This window comes from Somniosus microcephalus, chromosome 12, assembly GCF_052327205.1.
Source record: "Somniosus microcephalus isolate GS21.2 chromosome 12, FLI_Smic_1.0, whole genome shotgun sequence".
NCBI lineage: Eukaryota > Metazoa > Chordata > Chondrichthyes > Squaliformes > Somniosidae > Somniosus > Somniosus microcephalus.
Genome location: NC_140998.1, coordinates 115677290 through 115700080, shown reverse-complemented (window position 1 = coordinate 115700080; position 22791 = coordinate 115677290). Strand labels below are relative to the sequence as shown.

The 22791-nt window shown below is 38.3% G+C and overlaps 1 protein-coding gene across 4 annotated transcripts in view; it reads left to right on the top strand.

Moving 5' to 3' along the window:
* The window catches only part of dph6 (diphthamine biosynthesis 6), a 307645-nt gene that overhangs the window by 147223 nt on the left and 137631 nt on the right, over positions 1–22791 (top strand). For 3 of the 4 annotated variants that reach the window (XR_015080288.1, XM_086003446.1, XM_086003445.1), the window contains exons 9-12: positions 270–417; positions 5018–5140; positions 5844–5973; positions 9689–9863. Coding sequence is in view for 3 of the 4 variants with exons in the window: in XM_086003446.1 (XP_085859572.1) it covers positions 270–417; positions 5018–5140; positions 5844–5973; positions 9689–9863 (576 nt within the window). In the remaining variant the exon portion in view is untranslated. The remainder of the gene's footprint in view (positions 1–269; positions 418–5017; positions 5141–5843; positions 5974–9688; positions 9864–22791) is intronic. The other variant, XM_086003444.1, reaches the window with a different exon arrangement.

The following is a 22791-nucleotide window of genomic DNA, read 5'->3' as shown; positions in this document are numbered from 1 at the left end:
ACTTCTGGACGGTTGCCACAGACCCCCGATGACAGCCTCCTGCTGCTTGATTTTAACGGTTCGACAGCCGCTTCCCGCAGACTTTCCAGCCCTTTTGATCGGGAAGGTGGCAAGCAGCATGTTAATGATGCCCTGCCGTTAAAATCGGTTGTGCCTGCCTGCTGCCACTCCCGGACAGGCATACCGTAGCTTTGCTATAATCGAGCCCCATGTAGTTGTGTATTCGATGTGAAGAGGACATTAATTTTTAACTGATTTTTTTTCTGTAGCAGATACCTTCTAGCATAGCACTTGCTGAAATGGAGTCCTGTTCGTCTTGCTGTAATCAGGAGGATAGCACAGAAAGTGAGGATTGCAGCGAGATGTCAAAACCACAGATCACTTGGAATCTCACCTCAAGTAATTCCTCTGAAGCTGGTGAGTTTATGACCAAAACGTAACAGTATATGTTAATTAATAATAGACAATCAGTGAGAAAACACATAAATGAAAAGTTATTGCATTTAAAACTTTAATAATACAGTAGTATGGCTTCACTTAGAAGCATAGAATCTACAGCACAGAAGGAGGCCATTTGGCCCATCGTGCCTGTGCTGGCTTTTTGAAATTAGCTATCTAATTAGTCCCACTCCCCTGCTTTTTCCCCATAGCCCTGCATTTTTTTCCCTTCAAGTATTTATTCAATTCCCTTTTGAAAGCTACTACAGTATTGAATCTGCTTCCATCACCCTTTCAGACAGTGCATTTCAGATCACAACAACTTGCTGCGTAAAAAAAATTCCTCATGTCGCCTCTGGTTCTTTTGCCAATCACCTTAAATCTGTGTCCTCTAGTTACCGACCCTTCTGCCACTGGAAACAATTTCTCCTTATTTACTCTATCAAAACCGTTCATGATCTTGAACAGTGTTTTATAAAGGTTTAGCATAACTTCCTTGCATTTGAACTCTCTGCCTCTTATTAATAAAGCCAAAGATTTCCAAATACCTTTTGAACAGCCTTCTGAACTTGGCCTGCCACCTTCAAAGATTTATGTACATACACCCCCAGGTCTCTCTGCTCCTGCACCCTCTTTAAAATTGTACCATTTAGTTTATATTGCCTCTCCTCATTCTTCCTACCAAAATGTATCATCCTGGTAAACCTCCTCTATAACCCCTCCAAGGTCTTGACATCCTTCCTAAAGTGTGGTGCCCAGAATTGTATACAATACTCCAGCTGATGCCGAACCAGTGATTTGTAAAGGTTTAGAAACATAGGAAGAGGAGTAGGCCATTTAGCCCATGGAACCTGTTCCGCCATTCAACGAGATCATGGCTGACCTGTGACCTAACTCCGTATACCCGCCTTTGTCCCACATCGCTTAATATCTTTGGTTAACAGAAATCTATCAATCTCAGATTTATAATTAATAATTGACCCAGTATCAACTGCCATGTGCAGAAGGGAGTTCCAAACTTCAACCATCCTTTCTGTGTAGGTGTGTTTCCTATCTTGACTCCTGAAAGGCCTGGCTGTAATTTTTAGGCCATGTCCACTAGTCCTAGATTCCCCAACCAGCGAAAATAGTTGCTCTCTATCTACCCTATCAATTCCCCTTAATATCTTAAAAACTTCGATCCAATCACCCCATCATTTTCTAAATTCCAGGAAATACAATCTCTCCTCGTAATTTAACCCTTGAGTCCAGGTATCATTCTACACTGATCTCCCTCCAAGGCCAGCATATCCTTACTAAGGTGTGGTGCCCAGACTGAACACAGGTGTGTTCTAACCAGGGCTTTGTATAGCTGCAGCATGATGTCTAACCGTTTGTATTCTAGTCCTCTAGCTATAAAGCCCAGCATTCCATTGGCCTTTTTGATTATTTTTTTGTACCTTTTTCATGACATTTTAATGATTATGTACTATGTACATGGTCTCTTTGGACCTCTACTGCTTCTAGCTTTTCACCATTTAGAAAGTACTCTAATCTATCCTTTTTAGGTTCAAAGTGGATGACCTCACACTTGCCTACATTGAAATCCATTTGCCACAGTTTTGTCCATTCACTTAATCTATTAATATCTCTTTGTAATTTTATGCTTCCATCTGCACTGCTTACAAATCCACTATCTTTGTGTCATCGGCAAACTTGGATATGTGGCTCTCTATCCCATCATCTAAGTTGTTAATAAATACAGTGAATAGTTGAGGCCCCAATACAGGAAGTTTAGCATGACTTCCTTGTTTTTGTATTCAATACCCCTATTTACAAAGCCAAGTAAACGAAATATAAATCGCCGACAGGATTTCCGTTATATAACCCCTGCCCCTATTTTTTCAGGCGGCACCTGTTGATTATTCTGCCATCCCCATTTGCAACATTTAATCTCTCCTGCCTTCCATCCTAGTACAGACCGTCCCTTTTGTTCCTTCCTCCCCTTCCCTGCCTCTGAACCTGCTTAAAATCTGTTACATCTCTAACTTTTTCCAGTCCTGACGAAGGGTCACAGACCTGAAACGTTAACTCTGTTTCTCTCTCCACTGATGCTGCCTGACCTACTGAGTGTTTCCAGCATTTTCTGTTGTTATTTCAAGTAAACTACAGGAAACTTTGTGATATCCGGCACTGACGGGACCGAGCTGTTGCCGTCCCATCAAAACTGCCGGACAAACCAGCGCTAATGTTGAAACATACGGAGCTTTCTGGCAACAAACCCTGTCAACAGCTTCTAAACAGTCGGCCGTACCTTGCAAGCGTCTCTGTAGCTTAGCAACAGCTTCAGCGAGACCTTGCATAGCCTGACTGGTGAAAAAAAAGCAACGAGAAGAAAAAAAACCTAACGAAACGGCTGCTGATTTTTGCCGGTGGATCGAGCATTCCGGACAGTTAACCTCCGGCTAAACCTAAGTTTCCTGTATATGTTTTCTTAACCAACTACAGGAAACTTTGTGCTATCCGGCACCCACGGGACCGAGCTGCTGCCGTTGCCTCAAAACTGCCGTACTCTCCAGAGTTAATGTTGAGAGATACGGAGATTCTTATCTCCGTATTTGACAACAAACACTGTTGCTAAGCAACAGCTTCCAAACACTCGGGTGTGGCCTGCAAGCTCTGTAGCTGAAGCTGTTGCTATAGCTACAGACCTTGCACAGCTTGACTGTTCAAACAAAGCAAAAAAAACATACAAAAGGAATAAAAAACGGCTGCTGATTTTTGCCGGTGGCTCCAGATTGCCGGATAGCTCACCTCCGGATAGCACAAAGTTTCCTGTACCAGGTATCCCATACCCTTTCTTAACCACTTTATCAACTTGCCCTGTCACCTTCAAAGATTTGTGAATATGCACCCCCAGGTCCCTTAACACTTGCAGCCCCCTCAAAATAGTACCATTTAGATTATACTGCCTCTCCATGTTGTTCCTCCCAAAGTGCATCACTTCACACTTATCTGCATTAAATTACATCTGCCATGTGTCTGCCCATTTCACTAGTCTGTCTAAGTCCTGCTTGAGAAACCTGACAAATAAATTTTAGAAATGACCTTGTGCAGCTGACAGGAAAGGATTTTACAATTGAAATCATTAAAGTGGCAGTAGGGTTTGTTCGGGAAAGGGTGGAAAAGATGGTTGACTGTGTACCTACTGAGTAACAGTAGAGACTGTCAAAAATCTTTTCAGAATAAGTACAACTCTAATGTCTGCAGAGACTGGCAATTGAATATGCCCCAGTTAAATTTCAAATTCAGACTCCAGATTTTTAACTTTTAAACATTATCACTATGGGAATACGTTAATTGCCAAAATTATATATCTGCTGTTACCTTTGGTCTTCTCTTTAAAATTTAGAGTGGCTAGTGTTTGAGACCTGTCAGAAGGATTAGGAATGGGTGTCAGAAACAAAGATGTATAGCATAATGCTTAAACATGCACAGATATTCAACTGTTGATGAATGAATAGCATTACAATTAGAGATATGAAGCTGCCATTGCATTATAGACTCTAACTGCACAAAAAAATATTTTTAAGAGTGCTGTGGGTGGCACTGCGTAATGTGGTACTGAGCCATACAGATCAGGAAGACCTGCATTTGATTCCTGGCAGGTGCCAAGTTAGCTGATCTCAGAGGGATAGCAATGGATGTCCAATTATTAGCCTCAGTGTGCAAAGGAGGGAAAATATCAGCCAGAATTCCTGCTAGCAATCCTTGCTGCAAGGTGAGCATGTGCGGGTATTGGGCGAGGGCAGGATGAGGCTTGAAGAACGGCCACTTGAATCACATACTGGAGGGTTTCTGGCACCCGGGGTTGGATGTGGTTTAAATCTTCCATTCAGGGGCATGTTATAAGAATTATGTAGAAAACATAAAGTTGTATATTTTATAAAGATTTTATGAATTCCCCATTTCTAGACTGATTATTAGAAGTGATCAGTTAAAAATAGTGTATTGTAATAACAATTTTTAGTTGATTTCAAGATTGCATGTTAACTTTTAAAGTTGTTTCCAAATGTTGAGTTACAGTGAATCATGGTATATTGTATACAGATCAGATTACATTGCTGTTTGCATTTAAATGGTGCAGCCTGAAAAATGGCAAATAAGGGAACATTTTCTGATGAGCAATATTTTGGTGCAAGTGCTTAAGGTACTCGTGCCATATTCTTGCCACTTAGTCGAGCATTAAACTGTTTAACATAAATAGGTTAACACTGACCTTCAAATTCAAATGTCCTGTTAGAATAAAAACATTTTTGCCACAATATAAACATATCACACAGCAATAATTTCTTGCTGCATGGCTCCAATAAACTTATTTGTACAACAGTCATAAATTTATTTTCTATGTTTTCAGTTTGTGTGTGCGTATAATGTTGAGCATGTAAATAGACTTTGATACAGCTGTTACAGGCTATTCAACTGTGAGATGAGGTCTTCCAGAGCCCTAAATAATTTTAGATGGTGAATGACAGAAGAATTCACCATCCTCCATGTATTAGCTTCATATTTTATGAGTTTGTGATTTATTTTCTTTCAGAGAAGTTAAATTATTGGTCTGGGAAAACAAAAAAAGGATACCAGTGGATTAGTGGGGCATTTTTTCCCATGGAAAGGAAAAGCATTAATGATGCAACAAAGCAGACATTTTCCATGCTGCAAGGTATTTCCTTAATTCTCTTGTATTTCAGCGGTGTGCTTCCAGTCAGTCTCAAAAGTTAGAATAATTTGTTATGTCAGCAAAAGAAACCTTGGGGAACATGTCCACCTAAAACGTGTTAGAATAATGCATTGCGACTAGCAGGGTTATGGGCATCGATTTGGAAAACGCCACTGTCCTCAGCACCACAGCAAAAATGCATCTGTGCCATTGTGCTTAGATAAAACTTGGCCCGTTACCTGCAGAAAGACGTTGCATATAATCTATTTTTCCCAAAGTAATGATGTACGTGACAAAGGTGGATATATTGGAGCATTTTGAGCAAGGCATAATATATCCTGATGGAGCTCATCTCTCTTTTGTTGTGTACTGTAGAATAAAGGTAATTCTAATCACACCCTGGGATTTAGGATAAAAATGCTGTTAGCTCTTCAAGGATTGCAAAATTGACTTTTCCAGCATAATGGTTTATATGAAATAAGGATGTACATCACCATAAATATGTTCCACATTTGCAATGGTTTTCTCCAATAGAAGTGTTCATTTTCCTACATAAATGTTTAACATCACTGTGCAATTGAGTAGCACTCTTTCTAAATCAGAACAAAAAGAGAAAATAAATGTAATGGTGAGAGTTTCTTCAGAATATATTAATGTAAAACTTTCACTTGTTTGGTTGAAAGATAATTATTGTTTTTTGTTGTAGCGGAGTTGGAAATGAAAGAGTACACGTTATCGGATATCATTCTGCTTCATCTGTACGTGAAGAACATGAGTGACTTTGGTGTCATAAACTCAGTCTATCAGTCCTACTTCAACCTAAACCCACCTGCAAGGTAATATATCAGATACAGTGTAAAAGCCCATTTTGACTGCCTAATTTTACTGTTTCACAAACATTAATATTCTTGCATTGCAAAATATTTGGCAGGGTGAGAGAGAGAAAAACAACTATGTAACTTTCTAAACTACCCTTATACCTGACAATCATACATTCATATATACTGATTTCTGGGTTAATCCCTACAAATTAGGCAATAAAATAGTTTACTCTGACTTGTAATGGCACATTTTTTCAAGCTTTCAAAAAAAACAGGATCAATGTTAACCAAAAGAGAAAAACCAGGATTATCAAAGTGCAGGTTGTAATTCTTGATCCTGTCCTAAAGAAGAGCACAATATTTCAATTAATGATAATTATCGGATATTTTGTACTATATGGCATTCTTACTGTCTCCATAGCACGAGCAGCAGAAATCTGGTTTTAATCCTAAATTGATTTTCCAAGTTTATAAGGAGTCCGGTAATGCCCATTGAATTATTTCTCCTGTGTCCACCTGAGCCCTGTATTAGTTATCATTTCAGACTTTCCAAGATAGTTAACCATATCTGTGTTAAGGCTTGTTGTCAAAGGATCAGTAACAGATGTCTTGCATATTGTAGCTTTTGAAAAATGTATAGGTTTTGGTGACATTTCTATCTTCTTGTTTGATATCCACCCCAAAACATTCAAGTTGCTCCTTTAGTGATGGTTTATAATTTCTCTCTCTCTCTCTCTCCCTCCCTATATGCCCCCAGCTCTTCTCTGCAGAGATGTGGTAAATATTGCAGCCACTCTTGCTGTACAAGCTGTTCAGGGTCAGCAACAAGCCAGTGTGCCTCAGTGCAGCCCAGCCCATAGGAAACATGAAAAGCAGGCCACTTCTGTGAGGCTGATACTGTTTTGCACTTCTAATGCTTACTGCCTTGAAAGGACATCTGAAACTGTACTGTTATATACTGAAATCAACCATGTGACTTAAACTTTGATCATTCATTATCTCTACATCCTTTATTTGATCAAAAATAAAATGTTTCAGTCCATCTTTTGTGTAAGCCCAGATATTGAGAACTTTTGAAAGTGAGTCCAGGGGCAATAGATTTTTTTTAGTTGGCTAAAATGGAATCCTTCAGAATGGAAATGATTCCGAAAATATTTTTTTAAAGATTTAAATACTCCCTAAGAAGCAATATAAGAGATCTTCATCCAAGGCACATGCCGCTATGGCTTTGCTCATTTATATTTAAATTTAAAATTTAGCTTTGTTAATGGTTTTTTAGTTTATTGAAAAACCAGAGTCTTAGACCTGGAGAGCTGGTATCACCAAGATTGAAAAGAGTAAAAAAAAAGATATGATTAGGTGACATCCAGTTTTGGGCTTTAAATACTTGAAGATTGTAGGAGGGAAGAAGGACTGACGAAGGTAAGACATTTCAATTTTGAAGCCCTGAGAAAGAATTAGTTAAAGTGAGAGACTGCACTGAATCTTCATTTGAACACCATGAAGATGTAAGGAAGAGAAAGAACATTAGTTTGACATATTTGGAGCTTGAAGGAAGCAAGAATGGGAAGTTCAGCAGAATACTGACCATAATAGTATGATTAAAATTGAGGAAAGGTTTGATGGAGAGAGAGACCAGAGGCTGAAGGTGAGAATTTCTGAATCTATACAGGCCCGCACATGTCTGACCAACTTTTATGGAGGTAATATTCTGGAAGGAAAGCTCTTTTTCTTCAGGAAAGTGTGAGTTTTCCCCCAACTTTGAATCATGGGCTTTGGTAGTAGTGTATAGAGCTGTGCCCTGGATTTCAATGTGAAAAAGGATTTGTTAGTGTATCACTTCTTGTCACAAAAGGCAGCTTTACCTCTGAAGGATCTAGAAAGGAAGGTATTGAATGGTTAGGAGGTGTTTTGTGATCTCTTTAAGCTCAAGTATTTGATTCCTTGTACAAAGGAGTTAATAAAGGGCTGCTGTAACCTTGAATACTCTGAAGCTTCAAGGCATATCAATCAGTACAATAAAGGGAGAAGTTAGATACTCAACCTTACATTCTTGGATGCTTGTACTGCTGCAATCCAAACAGACCATGAAGCATGATTCATTTCCTCAGCAGAGTGTTAGCCTGATCCTGCATGTCTTCATATGTTTAGCTTTGAACTTCCCCAATTATTGTGTTTAAATACATTTTCGTGGTGGCATTACGTATATTAGCCAAGTTGATATGTTGGGTGGAGAAGGAGGCTTCAATATTTTCAAAAGCAAGGTCTCTCTCTCACCATAAATTCCAACTAATCTATGTGAACCTCTACTTCTGATTATCCTATAGGCCAACCCCTAACTCAGGTTTAGAATAGTAACTCTCCAAATCCAATTTATAATGCTGAAAACTTCCTGTACTGTATATTACTTTTGTTGAATGCAGGGGTTCAACTGGTCAAGTTAAACCTGAGGTGTCTATGATTGGCCCATAAAAGCTAACCTTATGCAGAAAGAGTGAGGTTTTTGCTTGGACCTTTGCCAGAGGAGCAGCTTGATGTATAGTTTATATTTTTACCTAGCAGTATAATTTGACCTAGATATCTCAGCAGAGACTAGAATTAATCCTGTGGTTCTGCAGAGTACAGCAACAGACAAGTAACATTTGGCCTCCAGTTATTATATCCATAAACTACTCTAGGCATTGCTATATTGCCCTTTAATCCTTTATGATCAAGAATCTGGATTGAGGTAGAGAAGGAATTTTTGACTACAATTTTTTATAATGCTACAACAAATGAGTCTTTTTTAATGCCAATCCAGGAGCGCTGCCTCCCCCCGGGTGCTATACTGCACTTGAATTCATGCTATTGGATGCGAACTGTTAAGTAAATTGAGGTGACAGCATCTTTGTTTCACTTTCTCCCATCTCCCCTACCTGCAACCTCCCTTGCTCTCATAATCTTATTTTCATTTAGCTTTACAGCTACAGATAATTTAGCTGTAGATGATGAGTTTTGTGCTGTACATGTTGAAATTGTTTCACTCATAACTGCTACGTCAAAATTGCATGCTTCATGCTCTAGATAGCTCACTTAGTAATCCAGTGCTGCTTGGTTTTATATTGGTGATCAGATCTTTATCTAGTCGTCATAGGTTTTCTGTATTCATTGACTTACTGGCACTTATTTTTGTTGCTGTAGACTAATAAAAGCTTTCCGTAATGATAGCACGTTTTTCCTAGGTTAGCTGATGCTGCCTTTCAGCAATTCAGGTAGGAGTCTCTGAGAGTTTGTTCTCTACATAGAAAAGTTTGAAAGCCTCTGTTCTAATGAATATGAACAAATTAGTTGCAATTATTTGTTTATTTAAACAGCACAACGCCAACGTGAAGTTGCATAGCGCGTCTGACATAGAAAAACATCCCAAAATGCTTAACAGGGGCATAAAGGGAAAAAAACAGTACAGCAAAAAAAATTTTAAAATAAGTATATATTCATTATAAATGTAAGGAGAAACACATTCACAGATGATCTTCAAAAGATGTGTATTTTGAAGTAACAATTAGTTCTTGATCTTTGGTTGAATCATCACATGTGCTAAATTAAGTTAGCTCTTAACAAGGAAGGTGAATCATCCCAGAAAAATGTCTTCAACCAAATGGACTATAGTAAGGGGTAACATAGCATATGTTGAAATTGTCAAAAGTTGAAATGATACATCAAGTGTGAAATTCCCCTTGTGTTTTTCTAGGGTTTGTGTCGAAGTCCCATTACCTGATGGAGTACCGCTTCAAATTGATTGCCTTGTACACAAAAATGAGTTAACTTTGCAGGATACATTCAAACAGCAGAAGGAGGTTATGCATGTTCAGAGTATTTCACACTGGGCCCCTGCTAACATAGGACCTTACAGTCAGTCAGTCAAGGTAAGCAATGATACAAAATGAAAATACTGCAGATGCTGGAAATCTGAAATAAAAAGGTAAGGTAAGCAATGATGTTGGTTAAGGACTCATTAGGTAAGCAAGGAATATCCTTCCTGTACTAAATTACACTATTTAAGAGCCACATCATTTTTGATCATAATAAGTACCTTCTCTCCAGAATGTATCTATTATGTGATTTTGGCAAACTTGGTGCATAAGGAAGCAAGGTGTTTTATTAACAGAACTTCTCAACTCCGGTAGCTAATTTCCATAGTAGCCTGCAGCTAATGATGTTCCTGTAGGGAGGTGAGAAGTACTGCTGACTATGTTAAGAACTGCAAAAGAAAATCATGTTGTTGTAGTCATGTGTATTGTGCTGAAAACAAGACTGCTAGCATTGATGCAAAATAACCATTTTAGTCACAGCATGTTAATAACCTTTAAGTGATTTGAGTCATTAAAATTGATTCAAAACATCATATTTTCAGTATGTAAAATTATATGCTGCTATGGCAATGGAGACATTTATTGACAGAGCTCTAATAACTGTCACCTCTGTTTGGTACTATAATCTGCTGCAGACAGCTATAGGTACCTGGAGGCAGGAACCTTTTAGTTCTGTTAATAAAGCCCATCTAGGTGTCAGAATCACCAGTGAGCTGATTTTCTACTTTAAAGAATGCTGCCTCTTTTGCTTGTCCTTCTCCCACACTGTTGTACCTTGAGTCACAGTAGGATATCAACTATAAAGCTCTGTTTAAAAAAAAAAGTGAAATAGAGTACTAGATTTTTATTTAAGCATCAATTGTTGCTAAATGTGGGAACAGTTTTGCACTGTGGAGTCATTTCCATTATAAGCTGGAATGAGACTACGAAACGCCCAATTAGGACTCTTAAAAATACATCTGGGAGAGACTTAATCCTCTTTGAGTGGGCTGGGTTTCAGTCCCAGAAGCTCGAGGTGAAAGAATTTCTACTGTACATCATCCAGTCTTTGAGATGTGAGGCAATCTTTGTATTTTGCAATGAAAATGATAGAATAATGATTTTCGTATTTTAGTAATCTCTGGAGAACATTTTGCCTAAAGCCTTGGTCATAATTATTGTAGAGTATTATAATTTATAGCTCATTAACTTTTGCAGTTAAATATTGTAGTCACATTGTTTTTTAAAAAATATTTGTTCCCCTTTGATAGTCAATAAAATTGACGCAATAGATTACAAACTCTTATTGACACCAAAGCTGATGATTGGTATGCTCCATCAAGAATAGTTCTATGCAGAATAAAATTCTGACTAAGACAGGAATGCGATCAGTTTAATTTGCCGGCAGAAATGTCTTTCTCAGCTATCAGTAGAAGATAATTAGCCAAGGATCAGCAGAACAGAGTATAAGGAGGGTTATAAGGTTTTGTGCTGAAATACTGTACTGTGTGTACAGATCAATTAGGACGCTTAACTTCATTTATAGTACGACAAAATTAATCCCATAAAAATGAGTGATCTCAGAGGAGTCAGTTGTCAGCTTCTGGCAGGATCACTTTGCCATAATCTATTAAAAAGCGGCTTTTATCAAGGCTTGCCTTTGTCATATTTTATGGATTTTTTCCATAAACACTGCCTATACTTCATAAATGTCTCAATTTTCTAGTCTATTAACATTACTTCAAAAGCAATTGATAAAAGGACAGTGCATGCATGAAATAATACACCAATAATTTGAGGTGCTGGAGGCAATAACAGTGGTTAACATCTTCACATGGCTTGTGAAGTAAAACAGCACAAGAATATAACCCATTGCCTATTGACAAAAAGGATTAATCAAATTAATAGGAAATTGTAAGGATATCTATTCCCTGTGAACTATAAAATATTTTGTTTAGTGTTGCTAAAATGTGTTTATAAAAACAGTAAAAAAGAACTGATCTGCATAGTGCAAAACTAATCACATCTGTTGAAATGTCAGCTATCAGAAAATGATTCTTGAAGTGGACATTTTGCTATATTTTAATGCAAATGTCAATGCGAGATAGAATGCAAATATTTGTGGATGCATTGGACCCTGTCGAGAGAAATTAAGAGCTTATATTGAGAAAGTTTAAAAAAATGAACGACTGACACTGTTCATTTATTTTGTAGCTAATGAGTCAGTTATGTTGTTCCATTTTTAAAAAGTTACATTACCCAGCTCATTGTTGCAATAGAAATCAAAAATAAAACACAAATAAAATAAAATAACATTTCTGTGAAATTGTTGAGAGACTGTATAAGATGTTGACAGACCTTATCAACAGCAAGTGGTACCATGGCTATCTAGATTTTCTGCTCTGCTTACCGGATGTTGCAGTGTAGTGTTACAACGTATGTCAAATCAGTGCCTAACCAATGTAGAAGTGATGTGATTGTTCATTTTTCAAAAGATTTTGACTTTGTGTCGTGCACATCAAGTGATATAGATGTGTGACAGATGGACACTGCGTAAAAAAAACACACATGCTGTGTGGCTGATATTGATCTGAAATGGGTGTAAATCACTAGCAACCTAAAGTGTAACAGATAAGTGTTGTGCCAAAGACTTGTAACTTTTTTTTAAAAGCTGAAATGTTGCTTTGACTTTAGTTGGAGGTATTTGAAAAGAATGCTATGAGGTGTAAGAAGACAGACGGATGAACAATAAGACATTTAAAGTAATGCCTGTATTTAGTGATGACAATGCATATACAGAAATACAAAGAAGTTACAACACAAGACAGGCCATTTGGCTATGTCGCTGTTTGCACTCCATGCGAGCAAATAGTCCTAATTAAGTTTACCTGCTCTGTTCCTATATCCCTTCGCGCCCTTTTCCTTCATCCACCTATACAATCTAATCTTCAATGTTGACATCGTTTCTGCCTCAACCATTAATACAGGAAGTGAATTCCACAGCCTCACAACTCTCTGTGTGAAGATGTTTCTCCTGCTCCCTGTTCTGAATCTCTCACGTTTAATTTTATATCTATTGCCCCTCATTCTATACTCTTCAACTACTGGAAACGGTCTGTTTCTATCTACCCTGTCCCATTCTTTCATAATTTTAAACACCTTTACCATATGGCCCCATATTTTGAGTTATTATGTTGGAAAAATCCCCATGTGCATTGTACAGCTACAAATCTAAAAAATCTTTATTGAGTCATTAGGACACTAAAACTTGTCGATGGATACTGATTCATTTATGCAGGTAAGAAACAAGAATATATTGATAGGAACTGTTCACCTCTTCTTCCACCTCGCCCACACGTGCACACTATTTTAATGAGCTCTTCTCTCATTTAATTCAGTTCTCCTATGTAGCTCACTATTTCATAATTTAAGAAAAGAATTGTTCTCGGGGTTTAGAAAACACCGGCAAGGTCACATTTATTATATATTCCTAGTTGCTCTGAAGAAGTACTGGCGGGCTGCCTTCTTGAATCACTGCAGCCCTTGTGGTGATGATGCTTTGTAGAATTGCTCTTACAACTGAGTGGCTTGCTAGGCCATTTCAGATGGCATCACTCATCAACCACAATGTGGGACTTGAAATACAGGTGCAGCAGTATTGTAGTAAAATTGCCATAGGTTAAGATCATATTGAAGGGCAAAAGACAATATTAGTATTTGAAGTCAGTATGGTAGGTTTCAAAGTTAAGCCTACAATTTTAAAGAAGTCACCTGTTGTTGACCTCTTCTATTGAGCTCAGAATCTCTAACATTTAAATTGGAGTTATGTGAACAGTCTCAAGCAGGAAAGTTGCGATTCCAAACTGGCTTTCCTGGCGAAACTTTCAGATTTTCATCTAGGCTGAGACCAAGCAGATCATGTTTAATGCTGTAGAGCACTCACTGTATTGTATTCAAATAGCTTAATATTGGCTTTGGGCTACAGTTTGGGTTTAATAAAATTGGTGCTGCAGCATTAGCTCTGAAGCAGAAATGTTTTAGTTGATGGAAAAGATCAAACAACCAACAGAACAGGGTAGCCTTTCTCTGTACTGAACGGCAATATGAAAAGACTCTCTCATCAGATTGCCAGAGGACTGAGACTGAGATCAGCTACATGTTGCATAATTCTCAGACATCGAGGCCCACCCACTATCCCTTTTCTTCAAAAGGATGGCGTCACATGATATACACCTGCAGATTGAACTGAGTTCTTGAGCTAAAATGTCAATAAAATCCAAGGTCAGATCCCAAAAGTTCCATCTAAGAGTTAAATAAAACAATGGGTTTGATGTTATCTCCCCCCCGCCTGGTGGAAACCAGGGGGGGGGGGGCAAGTTAAAGTGGAGCTGGGGACTTACCTACACCTTTCCCACCCGATCTGACTGCAATATTAAGTACAGGCAGCAAGAAAACCTGCCCCAAGCCGGCGGGATCCTTATTAAATATGCAGATTGGACTCTGAGATGTCATCATGGCCCGATCTGCTGTTTTAACCAGAGGTCTGAACAGCGGAGCAATAGTGGCTTCCCCACCATGCCTAACCTGCTGGCGACAGGAGCCAGGGCCAGAAGAAGTGAGTTTTTACATTTTTTTTTATTTGCCTTGTGGGCCAGGAGAAGCAAGAGTGCTCCTCCGAGCCCCAAAAGCAAATCTCGGGCCTCCCTTGTCCTGGGATTCCCCATCCGAAGCACTTACCTTGCACCGAGGACCGTTCTACTGGATCCCCAGTGGTTGTCTCCTTTCACCTGATTTTAATGACCAGGCACCCGTTTCCCGCCGACTTCCCGGCCACTTTGGTCAAGGGATCGGCAAGCGCACGTTATTGAGGCCAAGCCATTAAAATTGTCCGAGTCGCCCTGCTACAGCTCCTGGACAATCCAGCCGCTCACTTTGTCGTGTTTCCGCCCAGGAGTTAAAATCGAGCCCTATGAGTCAAATCAAGGTCAGAGAGCAGAAAATGAAGATTCTCCTTCAAAAACATGGTCCTGAAAAACAAACAATCCTAATGGTATAGCTGCTGAAGTTGTTAAAGTCCTAACCAAGAAACTACCTGCCTTTGTGGCTTACCAATTTCAATTGTATTTGTCAGCCAATATTGTCTCATCCAAGTGGAAAACATCAAACATTCTGCCAATCCACAGAAAATTGGACCCCAGTAATTACAAACCATTATCCCCGCTGCCAACTTCATTAAAGTTTATGGAGACCAACATGATTGAAAAGCTCTTCACATCAACCTGCTGTTTTGCCACTAATTTGGTTTCAGAGCGAAATGATTTTTGATCTCTCAATCTAATGGTGCAGAAATGAAAGAATTTTATTGCCCAACTCAAAATCAGGGTAATAATCTCTCAATATTTCTAGAACTTTCATTAGGTTATGGCATCCCCGCTTCATTTGGAAGCTGGCCTCATGTCGCTTACCTAGTGAGTTACTGATTTGAATATGTAACTGCCTGGGAGAGCACAAACACTGCACCATCTCAAAGGGATGGATTCTACACAGTCACAAGACCTCTGCAGGGACCCCTTGGGGAAGCATACTTAGCCCCACTCTTATATGTTTTGTTAGTAAGCTGGTGGATGTCATGAAAAATGTGTGTTCTTTGGTGAGAACAAGTTGACTTTGTGAGACCACCCTCTCAAGAATGGCTTACTTCCAATCTGAAAGGCAAGCATCAGTTGAATCAGTACAAACCAGAGTTGGACACTGGATGGATAAAAGATGCATTCCCTTTAGTGCTGAACTGACAAGACCATGTATCTCTGTACACAGAGAAAGATTTATTTTATTGCTCAGACTTCTATGTATATTATAGGTTGCAAATTGGTCAGTTACAAACATTCCGCATCTTGGCTTACTAATAAAATGAAATCTATCGAGGTAAAACTAATGGCAAAGAGTGCTGGAAGAGAAGAATGAGAATCCTTTGAAGGCTCAGCTGTAATACTAGCTCCAGTGTCTGTACGATTACGTATGCCCAGAGATGAAATCATGTACACCTGTTTGGCAAGTTACAAAGAGAATTCATCTTTTGTTCCTGGACTACGTCCAGTCCAAAGCCATGGACCCCATTGAACCAGAAGGAGAATAGCCTGCAGAGAGAGAAATAGAGTTAACGTTTCAGGTCGTTGACCTTTCATCAGAACGGCCATCAACCTGAAACTCTGTTTCTTTCTCCGCAGATGCTGCCTGAGCTGCTGAGTGTTTCCAGCAGTTTCTGTTTTTATTTCAGATTTCCAGCTTCCGCAATATTTCCCTTTTGTTCTAGCAGTATAACAGATGAGTTAGCAACATGAGAGTTGCAAGCCCTTAAAGGCTTTCATGTTCACATCAGCAACAAAAAGTTACAGCATGTTCACCTCTTAACATGCTGTATCAATCCAAAAAGTCTATGCATAGTGCGAGTGACAAAATTTCACATAGTGTCTCCTGTCTACAGCTTTCTCTCTGTGACACTGGAATTTTGTCCTTTGTTTAAACACCGAGTTAGCTATCACTAACTGAACAGGGTTTCTGGAGAATGTATTAGACTGTAGGAAATTTGTGACCTAGCTATTGCTACCTCAGTACAATTACACCAAGTCTTTCTGTGCTCCCAACGAGCACCGTTAATCTCGTGAGATAGCTGCCCTTGGTACAGTTATCTCTAGCTCCACCATGGTGTGTCACTTAGATTACAATATAAACATTTCAGATCCATGCAAATGATGTGGGTTAGGGAGCTCACTATGGAGTGTGTCCATTAGCCAGTCCTGAATTTTATCAAAAAATAACCTGGATCTTTCCATTTTAATTTTGAATCTACTCTTGCTCAATTCTCTATTGAAGCTTATCCTTACTTATAACAGAAATGATGCTAAACAACAATAAAGTGCCCTATTATAATGTAAATGTTTACCAGTTTTATTTTTGGTATCATGAGGCAATCGCTTCAGAAAATATCCTCATGAGACATGCAAATGCTAAACTTATGATGCATTAATGTGATATAACTTATGTTTCCTTCTTTTCTTTTAGTTTATCTGGTATATTGGTGCTTCATTTGTATTTATGTTCCTGTGTATACATGTCAACATTATTTCACTGCTGAGAGTGATCTAAATTAATGAAATAGAGAGCAGGTCCCACTAAAAGTAGGTTAAGAAGTATTTTATGTTTTCCATATATCAAAATGTAGTTAACAGAACATAATTAAAGACAATGTTTGATTTTTTATAATGTGCAGATCTACTGACCAGTGTGATGTAAACAATAGTCCTTTACTGTAATGTATATTAGAGACACAAAATGCTCACTCGATCTTAAAGTGAAACACACCTTTGTATGAGAGAATTCTGTAGTGTAACTAAAAGTGATGATGCATGTCGTGAGACTAAAAGAAAACCTGGTGCTATACGAGCACGGTGTTGACAGTAGGGATGATGGCACATTTATTTTGCAGAAGAATTCTTGCTAATAGCATTAATTTGATATTAGTCTTTTTTTGCACATCTATGCAATTTTCTTGACTAAGTATTTTGAAAAGCGCATAAAAATGTTAGCCAGATATGTTCTGTATAGCCTTTAGAGCAGGTGTTTCAGCTTACAGTTGTTAAGAATTTTGCATGACATTCAAAATCAACTAGAAGCGTAGTTTGTACAGGGAATAAAATATTGTTGAGTGTATCTTCGTATTTTCTTGTGTGTCCCATCTGTAAGAAAGATAGATGAACTGGGTGTGTTAAGGAGGACACAGTTGGTTGGAGAAGGAAGAGTATGGCAAACTGGTAATTATTAGCTGGGTAACCTTATCTGCAGCTGAAGTGAGATGGACTAGCAGTGGCAGCAGTCATTTTGCTGAATCAAAGTCCATGTTAGTTGCATTATACACTGCCACACTGTGTTGTTAAGACTGGTATTAGCATGTACTGCTGAGGACATTGGAAGGACTCGATCTGTCACACTAAATCGCCTTCTCGCCCTCAAATGCTGAGGTCTGTGGCTCTGCTGACATGTTCCTTCATTAATGGTCCAGCCTTGACAACTGATCCTAATTGCCTCTGAACAGCACTTCATGTATTATTGGTTTCTGCCTGCCCTGGTTCATGTCAACAAGCCACAGCAAGTGTAGGGTGTGCCTAGTGCCTTTTTCTGCAATGATACTAAAATAGTCACTTACTTCTTAAGGTGCTGAACTTGCTGGAAGCAAAGTGAGAAACCCAAGATCCCTTCATCCCATAGCAATAAATATTGAATGTGCATCTGTATAATGTTGTAAAAGTGGGCCTGCATAAAGGCTATAAAACATGAATAGAGGAAACATTATGAACAGTGTTTTAAAGTGCTTAGTTATGAATATCTTTCATGCCCTTTATTCCTTTGAGGACAGAGCATTTTTTTTACTTTCTGAGAAATATATTTTTCATTCTGTGGTGTTCTTTTCTAAAATTATATTCTGGAGAAACCTAATAACTAATATTAAATTTTACAAAATACCAGCAGACAAGTATAGCCTGGATTTTCCACTGGGCATTAATGTTACTGGCCAATTTTATGATGGGCATACGTAACCTCCACTGGGTGAATTTTTTTCCACTGAGTACCAAAATTCATGATATCTTAATGTGCGCGTGGTCAGAATATGATGATCAGGAGTGGTTGGGGAGGAATTACTGGCTGCTCAAAATGTTATCCATTAAAATAATTTGCTGTGATGACGAAAGAAAGCAGCTATTAGAAATGGTTGCTCATTTTATCTTTTTTTAAAGAATAATTAGGGCGGGGGTGGGGGAGCGGGCATGGATTGGGTATCCAAAATGGAACATGACCCCAGCCATGTATTTTCATGACAGTCATTGGTGGGTTTTAAAAAATGGCCTGATACTGATCATTGTTTTGGATGTAATTTCCTTCCCTTTGTTGGAAGGTCAAAATAGGGGGAATGGCAAGTATATTTTGATAGAACAGAGTAATACCTATGTTTTCTCCTTAATTTAAAGGACGATTCAACCAAGGCCTGAACTGCTACTCTTGTGTTATTTTATGGCATGCTGCAAAAATGCTACTGCAGCCTTAAATAATTAAATATAAGAACCGTGACCCAACTGGTAGCACTGTCACCCTGTCCAGATTGTACCAAGTTATTGTCACATGGACCCAGTCAAACCATTTCCTTCTATTTCTGTTTGTACTGCTTGGTGAGATGCTTTGCCCTTTCAGTAAACGTAATATGTAAACAGATTATGGTAAAACCAAATGGTTAGCTTCAATAATCAGTATATTCTTGGACTGGCTTTTTCCAAAGGTTATGGAATAAGAATCCGATTAAAGTATTCTTAATTCTGTACATTGGCTTGGCACAGCCTGAGAACCATGATGAAAAGATGGGTTTCATCTGTTAGAATCGGCACATTCATTTTCAAAAAATTGGTCCAGTTGCTAATCTGGTGATTTTTATAATAGGTCATGTGTCTTTACTAAAGTAGAGCTATCATGGCCTACCTTAAATTTAAAGAAATGCTCCATAATAACGCTGAATCACAGCCTTGCTCTGGAGTAAGCCTTGCCTATGAAAATGTAGCCCCATTATATATTTTAATTTGTGCTTATTTTTGTCATAAAAGTTGATTTTCAAATGTGTACCACCATGTGACTGGCCTTCTGATTGGAGCTGCCATTTTGCACTGTTACAGAGTGCTAGGCAGGCTGGGAGCCCCGAGGCATGACATGACATGACAAGCACGTAAGTTAAGATTCCCTGCACCCTCTGCTGTTCAATATATTCAGTGGAGCATCTCTCAGACAAAGACTGAGCTCAAGCGCTGACCTTAAGCAGTTTTTATACTTAAAATGATGACTTACTGTGTAACTTTCATGAAATCTCCAAGAAGTGGATTCCATTTGTAATAACTCTTACTTAAAAATATAGTCTCAGCATTCTGGTCACTGAAATCATTCAGATGTAGCAGGATGTATTCTTATCAGCTATAGTGATGCAGAGAATCGGTGTAAGTCAGTGATAGTTTTTAAGGGGTTACACAGTAAGTTTATAAATGCTGAATATTACTCACATCATCAGACTTTATTGTGTTAAACATGCTGACTTACTCCAGTGAGATTTTATCGTTGCCCCTCAGATGACAATGGAGTTAGATCTGTGCTGTAACATCTGTAACTATCTATTTTTGGTATGCAAAGGTGAACTTTCAGCAGTCTGGAGGGGCCATTTTATTGGGAGAGGGCTCAAACTAAGACTTCGTAACAAGTTCCTCAAGTTGAAGGTACCTATATTTAAATTAAAATTGATGTAGCCTATGTATGCCACAATTTTTTGAAATTCAAATGTTACTATTTTTGTTTGTTTTAATCTATTGACCAATTTAATTCATGTAGGCGAGATGCTACAGCCATTAGCAGTCTCAAACATAGTCACACACATACATGGATAGACTTAGGGCATTGTAGCAGAGAGTCTGTTCAGGCCTAACTAAAAATATCTTCTGTCCGAACAAGTTAATGTCCAGATATTTTTTCTGTCAGTGGTTCAGGCTAAAAATTATAACATTTTGCGTTAATGAAAGCAGTAAAACACACATTCCATTCATGTAGCTTGGTAATGATTCTCGTTATGTCTAAAATCACATAGGTTTTTTTTAATTGAAAATTCTCTAAACTGTAAGTGAGCGTGTTGAAAAATTTAGAATTGGAATAGAAATTTCACTGTTCCAAAGAGCACCTCTTTTGCACCTGGCAGTTAGGTTTTACTGTACTGTATTTTGGAATTATTTTGATTATCTAAAGGAAAGGAAAATTTACTTCCTTTCTCCTGCTTTGTATCTATATTCTATCTGTGTTTTTCTAACAACAGTGTAAATATGAAGATTCACTGACAATACATGCACTTTTTTATGTGCAGAAATGTTACCTCTTCAGAAGGAATTATGTTTGTGTCTAGAACTAAAATGTCCTGATGATGCTGTAGCTTTAAATTCTACAGTTTAATAACTTGGAATCCTAATTGAGTACAGAATTTACATATTTATTGGAGAATATGGAATTTGCCACATTGTGCTGGCTGATGTTCGATTCCATGTAGTAATGCTGCCACCTTCTGAAACAGGGAAGTATTATCAACTAAATGAGGTTGTGTCCTGGAGACTTTTTAATGTCTTCTGCAGGTTGTCCAATTGCTGAAAGCAAGCAGCATAACCTCACAAAGTCAACTTGCCGAGTTCCAGGATTGCCTGAATCCCATCTTCTAAATGATTGGTTCAGAAGCCAGTGTGGGAGAAGTCCTAGCTTCTCAGTGTGGTTGCATTCCCAATGTGACAGTCTGACAGGCCTGGGAAGTCAGCAGGAAGAGGTAGAACTGTGTTCAAAATATATAACGCTCACATTAGCATGAAATTAAAACACTATTCATTTCTACTATATTAAACATGAGAGGCTAAGTAGATGATAAGTTAATTTTGTGTAAAAGTTAAAGGAATGAGATACATGGTGCTTTGAGGGCAGAGGTGGGCACAGCTGGGATTAGGAGGCAAAAGAGATTGTGGATGTTTTTTCACCATCATTCAATCAGACAACATGCCCTTCAGCAGAACAGCGAGCCTCCTGATTCTCTCGAATTAGGGAGATTAGCATGAAGCGCATAATGCGGGATGATGGAATTTGTCATAATTTGCATTGTTCTGGAAAGATGCGGTTTGATAGAGCGATGCGTCTTGGAGCATGTCATGTCCCACGGGCAGGTCACGAAGGAAACTTGGCAGAAATGATTTTCCGATATGTGCATCAGTCGTAAATGCCTCACAACCAATTTGTCAAAAGCTGAGGTCCAGACAGTTGAAAACAGTGGGCATTTGCCCTAATACAAGGAGAAATGAAGTCAGCATATATCGCCAAATAGCATATTCATTACAAAGTAATCTTGCTGTATATAAAATATATAGCCTGCTAATCATGATCTTTGCTAAATTTAGCAAATAATTTTATTGCACATTTTGTATTCTTGGCTATTAAAGCTTTTTAAGTAAACAGCTGAAAAATTATGAAGTCCGTTAATTTTCGCTTGCCATTATTCTAATAACAGATTGCCTCTGCTGAAAGGAATCTTCTCACTGAAATCATCATTAACTATAACAGCATCAGGAGGTGTCTTCTGAGTGATTGCTTCTGACCTTGATAATGTTCACAAACTGCCAATAGAAAGGATAATCAGCATGTAGTTGACAAAACGGACATGACAGTGTTACTTATCTGCTGCGGCATTTCTGGAAATGGGCATGAGGAAAGCAGACAGGCAAGGGAACACGCTTATTTACAGTAGCATAGCAAGAAGAAAAGGTCCAATGTCATGAAATGACCACAATCTATTTATGGACGAACTGACTATGATGCCATTCTTTTGGCATTTTATATTTTTCCCTCCGCTAAACTTATATGCACGCATGGGTTATGCAATTTGCCATGTAAATATTGAGCAAGATTTGGTGATATTTCACAAGACATTCAACGATGTCTGCCTTTTCGCTTACTACATATATTGAAATAACAAGGTTGATAAGGCCAGTTAAGTAACACTGATCGTATGTGACAGTTGAGCATTCGCGGGTTGGGGATTTCAGAAGTGCTAAAAAATATATAAAATATCCTGTACGTGTAGAGTAAGTCCACTTCTATGCTATACCACTCTTCAAGACAGAAAGGTTACAATTTTTAATTCTTCTGCAAAGAATTTTATATAATGTTTTAGATTTATAAAGTAGATTTTTTTCTTCCACAAACTACTATAAAAAGGCCTTAATAGCTAAATCAAATTGAATTGTCCAGATCCTCCATTTTGTACCAAAAAAGTGAAACAAAAAAAGCAACTTGGCCAGTTAGTTTATTTATTTGGAGCATATTACAGATAAGTAACATAAGAAATAATGATTCAGAGGTTAACACCTTCATATCTTTACCACTGTATTGCAGTATG